The sequence below is a fragment of the Ranitomeya imitator genome, chromosome 6 (assembly GCF_032444005.1).
Source record: "Ranitomeya imitator isolate aRanImi1 chromosome 6, aRanImi1.pri, whole genome shotgun sequence".
NCBI lineage: Eukaryota > Metazoa > Chordata > Amphibia > Anura > Dendrobatidae > Ranitomeya > Ranitomeya imitator.
In genome coordinates, this window is record NC_091287.1 from 436,084,077 (window position 1) to 436,102,051 (window position 17,975).

The 17,975-nt window shown below is 41.7% G+C and overlaps 1 protein-coding gene across 1 annotated transcript; it reads right to left on the reverse strand.

Moving 5' to 3' along the window:
* Positions 1–8,214: 8,214 nt before the first annotated feature.
* CYP7A1 (cytochrome P450 family 7 subfamily A member 1) lies at positions 8,215–14,255 on the reverse strand. The gene is made up of 6 exons (XM_069731378.1): positions 14,100–14,255; positions 13,445–13,685; positions 11,956–12,560; positions 11,716–11,843; positions 11,442–11,620; positions 8,215–9,311 (listed from the first exon to the last, which is right to left on the reverse strand). Exons 1-6 carry the CDS (start codon positions 14,177–14,179, stop codon positions 9,012–9,014), a joined length of 1,533 nt encoding a protein of 510 aa, XP_069587479.1. The 5' UTR covers positions 14,180–14,255; the 3' UTR covers positions 8,215–9,011.
* Positions 14,256–17,975: the final 3,720 nt, after the last annotated feature.

The window sequence follows — 17,975 nt, forward strand, 5'->3', positions numbered from 1 at the left end:
ATATACACTGTGTTACAAATTATTATGCAAATTGGATTTGTGTCATAAAGATTTAATTGTTTTGTTTTTCAAATAAACTCCTGGATTGTATTGTGTCTCAGGGCTCAATGGATCACAGAATTCAATCTTAAACACATGTGGTAATTAGTTTTCCAGGTGATTCTAATTAAAGGAAAACTACCTAAAAATGATGTTCCACATTATTAAGCAGGCCACAGGTTTCAAGCAATATGGGAAATAAAAAGGATCTCTCTGCTGCTGAAAAGTGTTAAATAGTGCAATGCCTTGGATAAGGTACGAAAACATTAGATATTTCTCGAAAACTTAAAAGTGATCATCATACTGTGAAGAGATTTGTGACTGAAACAGATCACAGACAGAGTTCATGCAGATAAAGGCATAATGAGGAAGGTTTCTGCCAGAAAAATTCATTGGATTAAGAGAGCAGCTGCCAAAATCCCATTACAAAGGTGCAAACAGTTATTTGAAGCTGCTGGTGCCACTGGAGTCCCTTGAACTTCAAGGTGTAGGATTATTCAAAGGCTTGCTGTGGTGCATAAACCTACTATTCAGCCACCCCTAAACAGTGTTCACAAGCAGAAACAGTTGCAGTGGGCCCAGACATACATGAATACTAATTTTCAAACAGTTTTGTTTACTGATGAGTGTCGAGCAACCCTGGATGGTCCAGATGGATGGATTAGTCTATGGTTGGTGGATGGCCACCATGTCCCAACAAGGCTGCAACATCAGCAAGGAGGTGGAGGAGTCATGTTTTGGGCCGCAATCATGGGGAAACAGCTGGTAAGGCCCTTTAAGGTTCCTGAAGGTGTGAAAATGACCTCTGCAAAGTATATAGAGTTTCTGACTGACAACTTTCTTCCATGGTATAAAAAGCAGAAACGTGCCTTCAGGAGCAAAATCATCTTCATGCATGACAATGCACCATCTCATACTGCAAAGAATACCTCTGAGTCATTGGCTGCTATGGGCATAAAAGGAGATAAACTCATGGTGTGGCCACCATCTTCCCCTGACCTCAACCCTATAGAGAACCTTTGGAGTATCATCAATGAAAAGATTTATGAGGGTGGGAGGCAGTTCACATCGAAACAGCAGCTCTGGGAGGCAATTCTGACTTCATGCAAAGAAATACAACCAGAAACTCTCCAAAAACTCACAAGTTCAATGGATGCAAGAATTGTGAAGGTGATATCAAAGAAGGGTTCCTATGTTAACATGTTACTTGGCCTGTTAGGATCTTTTGGAGTTAAGTAGCTTTTTTTGTTCAGTGAATGTGACCTCCTAATGCTGCAAATTCCACAAATGAGCATTTTCAGTTCTTTACAACATATCAAATATTTAGAAATTCTGCTGTGCCTAACAATTTGGAACAGTGCATTTTGAGGTTTTATTCATTTTGGAGATTATACTGTTATCATTTGAAGGTTTCTTAAATAAAATTTGATGTATACTCTAACGGGTGATGACTTTTATAAGACTGACTGTCATTTGCACCGACCATTTAGGAAAATCTGAGAAAAATGTAATTTGCATAATAATTTGGAACATGGTGTATATACACAGGGCACAGCAGAAAGGAGTCTGTCTCCATCCTGCCCCATGATCCTGCCCCATCTGTTTCCATCCTGCCCCATTATCCTGCCCAATCTGTCTCCATCCTGCCCCCTGTGTCTCCATTCTTCCCCGTGTCTCCATTCTTCCCCCTGTATCTCCATACTTCCCCGTGTTTGCATTGTTCCCCTGTGTCTCCCATCCTGCCCCCGTGTCTCCCATTTTGCACCCTGTATCTCCATTCTTGCCCCCTTTGTCTCCATTCTTGCCCCCTGTTTCTCCATTCTTGCCCCCTGTGTCTCTATTCTTCCCCCTGTGTCTCCATTCTTCCCCGTGTCTCCCATTCTGCCCCGTGTCTCCCATCCTGCCCCCGTGCCGCTTTCAATAAAAATAAAAAACCTCAACGCAGTCCAGGCACGCACTCACCGGCGAATGACAATGATGTCATACGCCGGCGACATGCGCGCTGACGCCAGCTTCCAGCCTCCGATTGGTTGGCAACTTTTAACTATTGTCGTGTGGACCTGGACGTGGGTCTCGGATGCAGGTTCAGATACTGCACCGGCAGAAGACTGCCGCTGGAGCACGATGACCAGAAGAGATGGGGCCTAATGCGGGCCCTGTTTCGTCATCAGGCCCCATATGCCAGTCAGGGCAGTAATGCCCTGATGGCGTCCCTGACTGTAGTCATAGGTGACAGGAAAATACAGTGAGAGATGGCGCGACTATTAAGGGATGGAGGAGGATTTTTTTTATTTCTCTTTTTAATTTTGCCTTATATACAATTCATTATACAGGAAATAATGTTTACTAACATTTTTGTCTGTAAAATCTAATTTTTCTTCGGTTCTGTATGTTTTATAGTCAGTCCATATGAGTCGGGTAATACTCTGACAACATTATTCCCAGCAGCAACCTGAAAGTCAGATGTCATGGGGTTACCGCAACAGTGAGGAGCCAGAAGACAGCAGCGTCTGATTGCTCCTACTCCTGCGCTGAAAAGAAGCATTTCACCTTCTTTTTAAATTGTGATTATTTCTTTTGGAAGAACAGGGGTTTTAATCATAGCCCATGTCCTGGATGTGTGTGCTGACTCTTAAAGCAATTACTCCAGCAGTAGTCCACTCCTTGTGAATCTCCCCCCAAATTTTTGAATGACCTTCTCTTAACAATCCTTTCAAGGCTGTGGTTATCCCTGTTGCTTCTTTAGCAATGACCTTTTGTGGCTTACCCTGCTTGTGGAGTATGTCAATGACAATCTTCTGGACATCTGTCAAGTCAGCAGTCTTCCCCATGATTGTGGAAGCATTTGGAGATGTTTTTTGGTACCCTAATTATTCTAATTTAATGAGATAATGACTATTGGGTTTTCATTGTCTGTAAGCCATAATCATCAACATTAACAGAAGTAAATACTTGAAGTGATCTCTCTGTTTGTAATGACTCTATGGCCGGCCTCACACTAGCGAGTTTTACGGACGTATGAGCGCATAAAATACGTCCGTAAAACACGCATTACACATGGCCCAATTATTCTCTATGCCCCAGCTCCTATCTGCCGTATTTTACTGATCCGTATTATACGGCTTTCTACGGCCGTAGAAAATCGCAGCATGCTGCGTTTGTCACCGTATTGCGCAAAAAAAATCGCCAATCAAAGTCTATGGAAGCCAGAAAAATACGGATTACACACGGACCAGCAGTGTGACTTGCGAGAAATACGCAGCGGTGTTAGAGAGAAAAGCCGTCAATTCAGTGCGGTGTACAGTAAAATCACACTGACAGCTTAGAATAGAATAGGTAGAATAAATGTGTACACACAGAATAGGTATATATATATATATATATATATACAGTGGGGCAAAAAAGTATTTAGTCAGTCAGCAATAGTGCAAGTTCCACCACTTAAAAAGATGAGAGGCGTCTGTAATTTACATCATAGGTAGACCTCAACTATGGGAGACAAATTGAGAAAAAAAAATCCAGAAAATCACATTGTCTGTTTTTTTTATCATTTTATTTGCATATTATGGTGGAAAATAAGTATTTGGTCAGAAACAAACAATAAAGATTTCTGGCTCTCACAGACCTGTAACTTCTTCTTTAAGAGTCTCCTCTTTCCTCCACTCATTACCTGTAGTAATGGCACCTGTTTAAACTTGTTATCAGTATAAAAAGACACCTGTGCACACCCTCAAACAGTCTGACTCCAAACTCCACTATGGTGAAGACCAAAGAGCTGTCAAAGGACACCAGAAACAAAATTGTAGCCCTGCACCAGGCTGGGAAGACTGAATCTGCAATAGCCAACCAGCTTGGAGTGAAGAAATCAACAGTGGGAGCAGTAATTAGAAAATGGAAGACATACAAGACCACTGATAATCTCCCTCGATCTGGGGCTCCACGCAAAATCCCACCCCGTGGGGTCAGAATGATCACAAGAACGGTGAGCAAAAATCCCAGAACCACGCGGGGGGACCTAGTGAATGAACTGCAGAGAGCTGGGACCAATGTAACAAGGCCTACCATAAGTAACACACTATGCCACCATGGACTCAGATCCTGCAGTGCCAGACGTGTCCCACTGCTTAAGCCAGTACATGTCCGGGCCCGTCTGAAGTTTGCTAGAGAGCATTTGGATGATCCAGAGGAGTTTTGGGAGAATGTCCTATGGTCTGATGAAACCAAACTGGAACTGTTTGGTAGAAACACATCTTGTCATGTTTGGAGGAAAAAGAATACTGAGTTGCATCCGTCAAACACCATACCTACTGTAAAGCATGGTGGTGGAAACATCATGCTTTGGGGCTGTTTCTCTGCAAAGGGGCCAGGACGACTGATCCGGGTACATGAAAGAATGAATGGGGCCATGTATCGTGAGATTTTGAGTGCAAACCTCCTTCCATCAGCAAGGGCATTGAAGATGAAACGTGGCTGGGTCTTTCAACATGACAATGATCCAAAGCACACCGCCAGGGCAACCAAGGAGTGGCTTCGTAAGAAGCATTTCAAGGTCCTGGAGTGGCCTAGCCAGTCTCCAGATCTCAACCCTATAGAAAACCTTTGGAGGGAGTTGAAAGTCCGTGTTGCCAAGCGAAAAGCCAAAAACATCACTGCTCTAGAGGAGATCTGCATGGAGGAATGGGCCAACATACCAACAACAGTGTGTGGCAACCTTGTGAAGACTTACAGAAAACGTTTGACCTCTGTCATTGCCAACAAAGGATATATTACAAAGTATTGAGATGAAATTTTGTTTCTGACCAAATACTTATTTTCCACCATAATATGCAAATAAAATGATAAAAAAAACAGACAATGTGATTTTCTGGATTTTTTTTTCTCAATTTGTCTCCCATAGTTGAGGTCTACCTATGATGTAAATTACAGACGCCTCTCATCTTTTTAAGTGGTGGAACTTGCACTATTGCTGACTGACTAAATACTTTTTTGCCCCACTGTACATATATATAGACAGTACATATGTTTTTATTATGTTTGAGCACATGGATCCCTTGTATATCCGTATGTCGGTTTTGCAAGCCTGCGAGAAAATCTCGCAGTACGGATGCCATACGGATTACATACGGAGGATGCCATGCGCAAAATGTGTGCCGCCCGTGTGCCCACTGGGTACCACACGCACCGTGCAGGAGACAGCGCTAAAGTTTAGCGCTGTCCCCTGCATCTGGTGCTGAAGCCCCATTCATATCTTCCCTGCAGCAGCGTTTGCTGTAGAGAAGATATGAATATTCCTTTTTTTTGTTTCTCATGTTTAAAATAAATATCCATGTCCCCACCCCCTGGGCGCCCGCTCACGTGGGGCCGCTCATTTACAGTAATGAATATGCGGCTCCACTCCTATGGGAGGTGGAGCCGCATATTCATGACTATAATCGGCGGCCCCACGTGACCGCTCATACAGTAGAAGATGCGGCCAGGACAGGAAGCCAACGCCAGCCAGCGAGGGAGCCGGGTGAGTATTTTAAGAACAGTGGGCGGGCTCACAGGGGATGGGAGGGGGGTGGGCACATGGATATTTATTTTAAACATGAGAAACAAAAAAAAAGGAATATTCATATATTCTCTACAGCAAACGCTGCTGCAGGGAAGATATGAATGGGGCTTCAGCATCAGTGGGGGGGGACAGCGCTTACTGTAGCGCTGTCTCCTACACGGTGCACGGACTGCACACGGACAACATCCGTGTGCGGTACGTGTTTTACACGGACCCATTGACTTTAATGGGTCCATGTAATCCGTGCGCTCCCACGAACACTGACATGTCTCCGTGTTTGACACACAGAGACACGGTCCGCAAAAAATCAATGACATCTGCACAGATGCATTGATTTCAATGTGTCTACTTGTGTCAGTGGCTCCGGTACGTGAGGAAACTGTCACCTCATGTACTGGAGCCACTGACGTGTGAAACCGGCCTAATAGAAAGGGTGTTATGTTACAAGGGATGGGGCTCTACATAATAAAAGAAAATGAAATGCAGTAAGGGACAGCACAATGCATAAATAGGGTACCCTATGTAACGGGTAGTGCTATATTACAAGAAAAATTGCTATATAATCATGGACAGTTCTATAGATACCAATAGTGATGCTATTTAATAAACAGACAGTGCTATACATTATTTAATGCATATTTTCCCAGAGAGTATCCCTTGGTATAGTCATTGAGTATATGAATTACTTAAAGGGAACCTGTCAGCAGGATTGTGCACAGTAACCTACACGCAGTGTCAGGTCGATGCCTTTATACTGATTAAAATGATACCTGGGTTGATGAAATCCATCTTACGGTTGTTCTTCATTATTCTCAGTTTGTAGTTAATGAGATTCTCGTGACATATGGCGGGGTTGGTGTATGGGGTGCTCTAATTAGATTTTCATTATGCAGCCTGCTGACCAGTCACTGAACCCTCACTGACCTGCCACCTAGTTTGCATAATGAATACCTAACCTAAGATACTGAAGAAAGATCGCATGGTTAGTGTGCCAATAATAGATTTTGTTGATGTTATCCAGCTTGGATAAAAAAATTGAAAATGGCACCCATGATGCCTGCGCAGTAACAGCTATTGGTGTCTATAGCTGTGATCCGATAGCTGCTACTGCACATGTGCTGGCGTCGCCATCTTACTGGAGAATAAACAAAAAATTGCTCCTCTACGATGGCACTGCCCGCGCCTGCGCAGTAGCAGCTATTGGTGTCTAGCTGTGATCCTCCACATGCACAGTATGATGGCCCTATTATACCCCCGCCTAAAAGAATGAAACACCCACAGTAACCTCAACAAAGTATGATTGTCCCGACACAGCCCTCCACACTATATGATGACACCCACACAGTTTTTCATACCGTATAATAGACCTCCATACAGTATGAATGCCCTCTAAACACTATGATAACCCCAGCACAACACTTCAAACAGTATGATGGATCCCACACAACAATTCACACTGTATAATGGCTCACACATAGTATAGTGACCCCCAATTTCCCTCCAAACAATATAATGGTTCCCCACATAGTCATCCAAAAAGTATACTGGCTCTCACATAAACCTGCACACAATATGATGGACCTCACAAACCTTCTGCACTGTATAATAGCTCTCCAAAGAGTATAATTGTCTCCACGTAGCCCTACAAACATTATAATAGCCCCCATATAGCCCTCCAAATAGGATAATGGCCCCCCACATAGCCCTCTAAATGGGATAATGCCTTCTCACATAGAGCTCCAAATAGGATAATGGCCCCCACATAACCCTTCAAATAGGATAATGGCCTCCACATAACCTTCCAAATAGGATAATGGCCCCCACATAGCCCTTCAAATAGGATAATGACCTCCACATAGCCTTCCAAATAGGATAATGGCCCCTCACATAGCCCTCTAAATAGGATAATGCCTAGTCGTATAGAGCTCCAAATAGGATAATGGCCCCCACATAGCCCTTCAAATAAGATATTGGCCCCCACCTAGTGCCCCGAATAGGATAGTGGCCTCCACACAGCACACCACATCGGATACTGGTCATCGCATAGTTCTCCAAATAGGATAACAGCCTCTACGTAGCCCACCAAATAGAATACTGGCCCCCACATAGACCTACAAATAAGATATTGACCCCCACATTGCTCTCCAAATGGGATAATGGACCCACACACAGAGCTCTAAATAGGATAATGACCCCCACAATGATTTAAAATAAGAATACTCACTTCTCCCTGTGCCCCCGCAGAACTAGTAGTAACCACATTTTTTGGTCTGAAGCCCTGCACAATGGGGGCGATATAGTGAGTCATCATGCCCAGTGCGCTAAGATGGCAGTGGAGAATGATGGAGGAGCAAGCTGGTGGCTCCCTGTTCCATTATTGTTTTCAACTGGATCTTTGATGTAGATATAGTTTAACGTGTGATGCCTGTATGCCACTATCTACACCTCAAAGGACCTGGATGCCAATGCTACCTGTGCACACTCTGTAGCTGTAGCTGTGCTCCAGATTCAGGTCTTCACATCTTTTTCCTGTGCCAGGATGTGTTCCCTTCATAAAGTGTTCAGTTCTTGCTGTCATATAAGTTGCTCCAGAGCACAACAATGATTCCAATAATGAAATGCATGTATTAAAAACAGCAAATTAGTTTATTTATAAGTAATTGAATTACAGAACAGAAATAAGTCCAACGTTTGTATATAACAGGCATATTTTTTATACAAATGACAACATTTTATAATACAGTACCCTGTTGTGTAATAGTCATTGAAATGTAGCACACAGATGGTATATACAGCAGATCCATTCATTAAGTCATTGAATAGAGGAAGATTTCCGAAATATGAAATCAACAATTAGTATATACAATGGGATTTATAGTTAAAACACTATAAACATTTATAGCTATAACACAAAATCATGTCTCACAGTACACAATTTGAAAAGATACCTACAAAATATACATCATTTTACCAACTCCAAAAGTCTTTGTTCATATTGCTGTCAGGTTTCTAATTTTTATGGCCAGAATTGTGTAGTCTGCAGCATTAAACAAAAATGAAAACCCGATGGACCCCAAGGAAGTATTCATCGCTGTCATGACTCCATAATGGTTATGTGACAAAAAACCTATCCAGCTCTTTAGTGACTGCTTCGTATATTTCCCATTATCTCTACCTTCTATTTTATGATGAATATGCAACTTTTATTGCATGAAATAATGGTGAGTATATATCATGTCCTCGCTTATCTAAGAAATATGTTGTGTACGTTCTCATTTATATTCATGAGAATTAATATGGTAAGTAAAACACTGGGTTCCATGACCGCTTGGAAGATATCTTACAATAGTCATCGGTGTGTTCTGCAGGGCACTGGCACCTGAGGGGTTCTGTAATTATGTACTTTGGGCAGATACATTTAGTGGACTTTTAGTTTGTATTTGAAATCAACATCGTGGGTTGGCTGCAAGATGCCAAGGCCTGCACGGGACTGATCAAGGGATGGGGATTTCACATTTTTGTCCACAAGGGCCATCTCGAAGTAAGAAATCATCAGAGTCACCAACTGTTTGATCTCATGCACTGCAAATTGTCGTCCAGGACACTTTGTTTTGCCAGATCCGAATGGTAGGTAGTAATATTTTAATTTCTTTCCTTTAAGGTAAAAATCTGTCTTTTCTTTGCCATTGTCATCCAGGTACCGGTCATATTTAAACGTCTGAAAAATAAAGATATAGGAACATAAGGACAAATCTGATATTCATAAAAAGAACACTCATTCAACCAACAGCTATGTCTCCTGATCAGCGTCGGACTGGAGCACCTTGGGCCCACCAGAGAAAATCATTCTTGGGTCCCACTATGTAGCTACATAGAAATAGATACAAGACCACCAATTGTGCGGTAAAAAGCGCTAATATCAGGGTATAATACAAGGTAGTTCACGTCTTAATTATGTAGCAAGGGTTGGGGTAGCCCCCTCATAAAATATAATGCAGTCCCCTCTCATAGAATATAATGCAGCACCCCACAAAATATAATGCAACCCCCTCAGGTACAACGCAGTCCCCACCATAGAATATAATGTAGCACCCTCATAGGGTATAATGCAGCCCCCCTCATATAGTATAATACAGCCCACCACAGAATATAATGTAGTCCCCTGAGAGAACACAGCCCCACCACAGAATATAATGCAGCTCCCCCATTGAGTATACTGTAGCCCCCTCATATAGTATGATGTAGCCCCCCATAATATAATGTAGTGTAGTCCCCTGAGAATAATGCAGTCCCCCCACAGAATATAATGTAGCCCCCTCATAAAGTATGATGCAGCCCCTCTCCACCCACATCATTGTCCTCATCACCACCTCTATTTTTGCCTTCTCCCCCTCCACCCCTATCATTCTACCCCACCACCTCCATCACTGCCCATTCCACCACCTGCATCATTGCCTCCACCCCACCATCATTGTCCATTTCATCACCTCCATCATTGCCTCCCCCGACCACCATCATTGCCCATCACCTCTATCATTGCCTCCCCCACCACCATCATTGCCCATTTCATCACCTCCTTCATTGCCTCCCACCACCAACATTGTCAATCACCTCCATAATTGCCTACGCCTCCACCATCATTGCCCATCACCTCCATCATTGCCTCCCCACTATCATTGCCCATCACCTCCATCATTGTCTCCCCCCACCATCATTGCCCATCACATCCATCATCTCCCCCCACCAATATCATTGTCCTTCACCACCACACACATACACCTCACTGCAGCTCATCACACACATTCACGCAGGCACAGACACACACAGACACACTCTCACACACACGCAGGCATAGACACACACACACAGGCACAGACACACTCTGACATACACACACAGGCAGGCACACAGCACAGCTCACCTCCCCGCAGCAGCAGCTCATCCCAGCAGCCTCTTCCTCGCTGGAAGCTTTCTGTCTGAGACAGCATGCTGGATGATAATGTCATCCAGCTGGGCCGTCTCAGACAGGAAGCAGGATGCCGGGAGGTGAGCTGCTCTGTGTGAGTCTGTGTGCTTGCGTGTGTGTGTGTGTATGTGTGCGTGTGGTGGTGGGGCTTTACATGCGGGCAGTGATAGCTGCAGCCTGCTGCTAACGCTGCCCGCTATTAAAAATAAATGATATTCACGCCTCTCCATGCCCACAGGGGCGTTGGGAAGAGTGAATATTCATTTTGCTTTAGCAGCGGGGACAGGATCCTGTCTCCAGCTGCTGCTACGCTGGCACAGGGTGGGCCCCCTTGACTCAGGGGCCCCATAGCCACTGGCTGGGGCCCCTGGAGCAGTGGGGGCCCTAGGCAGCTGCTGGCCAGTATGCCAGCAGGGGTCAGTGCCTGGGCCCACCAGAGAATCCTCTGGTTCTCCGGTGGGCCAGTCCGAGCCTGCTCCTGATTCGCCCATACACATGAATGTTCAGCTCAGCCGAGTGTTCATGTTTTCTCTACGGGGAGAACATAAGCCGCTGCCAGGGTCATCTGGCAGAGGTTTATCTGCCTACATAACGAAAGCATTGGTTGAAAAAAATTAAAACAGCCCAGTCCTTATCTTCTCAGACATTATCTGGAGAGAGAGAGTAAGTAGGATCCCATACACATTAGATGTCTGAAAATTGTTTGATTGTTTGGATCAGTTTTATCTAATGTGTACAGCGCCTTTACTTTTTCTTTATATTCCCTGTTTAGAACAAGGGGCCAATATGGCCACATTTTCTATAAATATCCAATGTTAAATGGAAAGATATATGGTACCGGAACTCAAATAATGGTTTGGAAATATGCAATGTAATACTTACAGAAGGGTCCTCATATACTTCAGGATCCAGGTGAACAGTCTGTGGGTAGAAAGCAACAATGTCATCTTTACGAATGGAATATGCCCCTTTTTCTTCCAGTTTAAGGGTAAAATTCTCCTTGGCCACTCTGACGTTGAGAGATGCACTTGATAGCCTCATTGATTCCTTGATTATGCTGTCTGTACAAGAAATGACAAGAAGAAATATAATTTAGGGATTGTTTTAATAACAGATTCCGAAAAGCATGATAACCTATCACAGGTGTAAAACTTACCTAAAACGGGCATATCATCCAGTTGATGGCGATTCAGAAAAATGTGCTTGGCAAAGGTCACTTTCTGAGAAGCGTTTTCCAAAACCTGGCTGATTTCATCAGTGGCTGCCTTCATGGCTTTTGGGCACCTGTTTAATAATAATAAAACGTTATTATTCAGAAACAAGCAGATATTATATAAGATGTGGATGGTACAAGGCAAGCAATAAGGAAGCAGTATTTATAGGAAAGCAGTCTTACCTAAGGAGGTAAAAAAGACACCAGAAAGCTACAGGAAGAGTGTTGGCGAGAGATGCCCAGAGGAGCGCCAAGTGGGTCTTTGCCTTCTCTGCATCATTTAGGGTGGAAACTGTGTCATTCAAATACATCCTAAGGGTGACAATGTCTGATAGGTTGATTCTTTCCCTAAGTTTTTCATGGAGCAGACCATTTGCTAGTTTCTCCCTGGCATTGTGAGCTGATTTGAAGACATGTATGGGGAGACCTGCTACTAGCGCAGGGAAAATCTTGTCAAATTCTTTGAAGTTTTCAATGGCGTTGAGTATGAGTGCTCTTTGTGCTTCCTGTCTAGCTAGACTCTTGTCATTGTTATCATTTAACTCTTTGCCAAAAAGTGTCAAGTAACTGGACTCAAACATCACTCGGTAACAGAAGGCATAGAGACCATCGTTTTTCCATTCACTTGTTTTGGATGAAATGGTCTGCATCATTGCGTGTTGAAGATTCTCCATCATGGCAGTTATGATGGCATCCAGCGCATCTCCCTGCATTGTCTTATTAAAGGTTTCGTGTATATTCTCAGTGGTTCTACCATCAACGGGATTCATGCTGCTGTGTCCAAATGCCTGGTAAAGAACACAGCAAAAGCAAATCTAATTAATATAAAATTACAATGAAAATACAGCAAAAATACTTAAAATCAGATCTAATTAATATACAATAATGACAAGAAAAAAGAAAAAAAATACTCAAAAGCAAATCTAATTATAATACAATAAGGCCGAGAATAAAGCAAGAATGCTCCAAAGCAAATCTAAATATTATACAATTAGAATAATAAATAATAATAATATACAATAAAGCAAAAAAAAAAAAAAAAAAACATATTAAAATTACAATAAGGATGACAATAAATCAAAAATACTCAAAATCAAATCTAATTAATATACAATAAATATGACGATAAAGTAAAAATACTCAAAAGCAAATCTAATTAATATACAGTACAATGAGTATAAGAATAAAGCAAAAATGCTCAAAACCAAATCTAATTAATATACAATAAGGATGACAATAAAGAAAAAGCAAAAATACTCAAAAGCAATACTGCAACATGAGTATAAAGAATCAACTGGGACTATACGCAGTCACTAATGATTGCATTGACACATGCCCACTGAACGATGAACGATGAACATGAATGATGCAGAAGCTTTCGGTGCTTCTATAGGATGATTGCTGTATAAATATAAGGAAATCTAAAAATATTTCCAACTTTGATCTAGACGAGCAGTTACAGATTTCTCTCGCGCTATAGAATATTTAATAAATTCTGAAATATTTATTCCCAATAAAGAATTGTAATTTTCGTGAGTGTATGAAAGGCTAGCATTTACAATCAATGAGTTGTTACAATATAACTACATTGTTTCTTAAGATAACATTCAAATGGTTACTATCTGATACTAGAATATTGCACTGTAAAATAAGTCGTTATCTCATACTTTACCTTGGCAGATGTTGCATAGTGGAATTTCTGCCAATCGAAGTGTCGACCATGACGCATTACTGCATTAAAGGAAAATGGGTCAGTCACAAAATGGACAAATGTTCCAGCAATTTTGCAGGTGAAGACGTCTCCGTATTTTTTCTGCCTTGATCTGAGAAACTCTAGAGGGTTGGCACCAAATTGCAAGGCACATCCGAGGTAGGGAATTAATCCATTTTCCAGGGGTGGCTCTCCTGGTTGCCTAAAATGATAGAAACAAATATATACATGTGTATATTAGCTCAGTGACCTATATAATCACATTGAATGTTGATATTGCTGGGTTACTAAGCCATTATTTACTTAACTTGCTTTTTTCTGGCCAAATACAAGTTGTACTGACCATTACACAGAGGGTCAACTAAACAGCTGAAGTCAAATATTTGATAAAGGTGGACACTCAATTATTGGCACTTACATACCTTTTTACATTTTTTTTATTATTTATTTTAATAAATAATTTATAGATGAATTAACTATTTTTATTGTATCTTAAAACAGATGATAAAAGTGGTAATTTCTATCTAATCATTTGGTACAAAGCATGTAATCATTATATATAAAAAATATATTACTATAAATAAAATAATACAAAAAAATAATTTGTGTTTCTTACCGTCTTCTAATGCCAACGATAAGCCAGAAGAAACAGCACAAAGCCACAACTAATCCCCATATCAGTGAAATAGTCAGCATCTTCTCGGATATAGCCTTGATATGGGCAGGAATGTGGAGCACACTTTTAGCTAGAAGCCAAGAGCACTGCTGCTACAGGATGGTGGATGCCACTTATATAGACCCAAAACTAAGGGGCTGTTTGAGTATTGAACTCTAGTAACCATTAAAAAGGTATTAATTAACCTTTCCACCAATGGCATGCTTGCTTTTGTAGCTCACACAGGTATCTGTAAAAATTAAAAGAAAAAAAAAATCATCCTAGACCATTGCAGAAATGACCTTGACCGTAGTCCATAGGTATTTGATGAGTTTCCAGAGTAAGCAAAGAGTTGTAATAGTAGATAATTTGAAGGTCTCTGGGGTGTGCGCTTAAACTCTCATGCAAGTATACTACATAGCGACTATAGTTCAAGTTCAGAGGTTACTGTAGAGCAAATTCAAAGAAAATCATGCAGGTCTACTGTGTGTCCTTTTCTGTGTGTGTATGTCTATACATGTATATTTGTAATATGTACAGTTGAGTAAACACCTAGATTTCTTTATTATGCATTTTAAACTGTTTCTGAACAAATTTGATACGGTGGAAGGGTGGATTACTGAGCTGAAGACGACATTTGAGAAGATAGTTTCCATGAAGGGGTTTACATGACGTGAAATCATGTTTAGGTGGGTGGTATATGTCAAAGTAACATCCAAATAAACATCGGTCAGAGCAACACATCGCAAAGTACATGTGAAGATATGTAAATATGAAATCTCCACTGGATCGGTGATATGTGTCACATCGTTGGGGTTCAACTGCTGGAATATTACAAAAATTCCCTGTCTGATATTGTATATTGTACAGGGAGGCAGAAAAACATTATTTTCAATTCACAGATAAGTCAGAGGAACCAATGACTCTGTTTAAGCTTGGCTTTTCTGACAAGCAGCCATTGCACCGATGATCCACTCAGAGTTTATCCACCGCAGGTCATGCTTGTGGTACTCCTTGCTGCTACAAACAGACACCCTGGTCCTCACTAGGGAACCTGTGCAAAGCATCAAAGACCATTACCTGTCCAAGATGTGGTTAGTCTTGACCAATAGAAGGCATTTGATTGTGTTTCTCACAAGTACATGGGCAGGGTGCTTCAAAGGATTGGACTAGGGAAACATTTCACTTTTATGTTAACATGCTGTACTTTGATATTTTCAGCAGTGTCAGTGAATAGTTGGAAGAATGAACCTGTCCTGGTCCTCTCTAAAGTCAAAGGCTATCTAAATCTATTGGCAGAATCTAACTAGCAAAATCGGAGGCCAGAGAGATTATCATACCGGTCGAAAGAAGAAAGTGAGCAAGTGCTCCCTACGTATATATGGATGATATAACTATACTTATTAGTACTTGGCGATTCCTCTCATATAAATTGGGCCTAAGCTCAACTTTGGGAAGTCAAAGGCTATACTGCTTGTGATGTGGCCCTGACTTCTGAACCTTTCTCCGTTCATCTGGTCTTTACCAATATCCTGTAAGTCTGGATTTAGACTGAAAGAACAGCCCTGAAGTTTTGGCTAGATTTCTTCACCAAGGTCAGTCAAATGCCAAGACTGTGAAACCTAAAACAGCTTATTATTGAAGGAAAAACTCATGCACTGAGTAATGAGGTACTGCCAGGGCTTTTATACATAGTGCAACTCTGGCCACTCTATAACATGATTAGTCGGCCCATTATTAGAACTTTATTTAATTTTGCTTCGGGCTCAAAAAAAGTGAGTAAGTTGAGCCCTATAGGGGTTGGAAAGGAGTTTGCTACATTTCTATCTGCTGGGAGCCTCCATTGTTTGTGACTGTATCGCAGTAGCTGATGTGATTAGATCTGCTGGTCCATGTCCAGCTCCTTTCTTCTGCTTCAGAGGAGGCTCAGCTGGAACTAATGGGGCAGCATTTACTCCTATAACAGCGGCAGCTACAGTATGTTCTCAAGTTTGTGAGGACACACCAGCTGGAGGAACTGAAGTCAAATTGTGGAAACCATCGATTATCTCCAAGTACTGTACATTTGAGCAAAGGACATGTTTACCTCAGGGACAGCTAACACAGCTGTTTGGAAGAATGTGTCTTTCAAAAGGATGACCAGTGGCTACAAAGACCTGACTCTACTCAGGAAGGCCTGCTCCTCAGTGTTTTCATGGATGCCGACAGGGTCAACTCCAGGTTTTCGTGGGCCCCAGGCATAAGAATCTCAGTTGGTTTCATTAACGAATACCATGATTCATACTGCACAGATATGGCAGAAAAATATAGGTATAGTAAAATGCCAAAGATTTCACTTACTTCTTACGATGCATGAATGATATCTATTGTAAGTTTGACAATAGCTCAGAAACCGGCGAATCCTCGCAGCACACAGTATTTGCGCTGGTGAGATTCGAAAGTCTTCAGCAACACAGAATGACTGCAGACTTTTCATTTTAGACTGGACAGTATAGTCCTCCATACAGTATTATAGAAAACACATAGTCCTCCATACAGTATTATGGGAACTACATAGTCTTCCATACAGTATTATGGGGACCACATAATCCTCTATACAGTACTATTGGCACCACATAGTCTTCCATGCAGTGTTATGGGCACCACATAGTCTTCCATACAGAGTTATGGGCACCATCATAGCCCTCCATATAGTTATATGGGCACCACATAGTACTCCATACAGTATTATAGACACCACATAGTCTTCTATACAGTATTATGGGCACCATATAGTCCTCCATACAGTATTATAAGCACCACATATTCTTCCATACAGTACTATGTACACCACATAGTCTTCCATACAGTATTCTGTGCACCACATAGTCTTCCATACAGTACTATGAGCACCACATAGTCTTCCATACAGTACTATGGGCACCACATAGGCCTCCATACAGTATTATGGATACCAAATAGTCTTCCATACAGTATTATGGGTACCATATAGTCCTCCATAGAGTATTATGGGCACCACATAGTCTCCAATACAGTCCAATGAGCACCACATAGTACTCCATATAGTATTATGAACACCACATAGTCTTCCAAACAGTATTATGGGTACCATATAGTCCTCCATACAGTATTATGGGCACCACATAATCCTCAATACAGTAGTATGGGTACCACATAGTCCTCTATACAGTATTAGGGGCACCACATAGTACTCCATACAGTATTATGTGCACCACATAGTCTTCCATACAGTACTATGGGCTCCACATAATCCTCCATACAGTATTATGTGCACCACATAGTCTTCCATACAGAACTATGGGCATCACATAATCCTCCATACAGTAGTATGGGTACCACATAGTCCTCTATACAGTATTAGGGGCACCACTAGGTCCTCCATATAGTATTATTGGCACCACATAGTCTTCCATACAGTACTATGGGCACCACATAATCCTCCATACAGTATTATGTGCACCACATAGTACTCCATACAGTATTATGGACAACACATAGTCTTCCATACAGTATTATGGTCACCATATAGTCCTCCATACAGTATAATGTGCACCATATAGTACTCCATGCAGTATTATGGGCACCACATAGTCTTCCATACAGTACTAAGGGCACCACATAATCCTCCATACAGTATTGTGGGCACCACATAGTCTTACATACAGTATTATGGACACCACATACTCCTCCATACAGTATTATGGGCACCACATAGTCTTCCATACAGTATTATGGACACCATATAGTCCCCCATGCAGTATTATGGGCACCACATAGTCCTCTATACAGTATTATGGGCACCACATAGTACTCCAT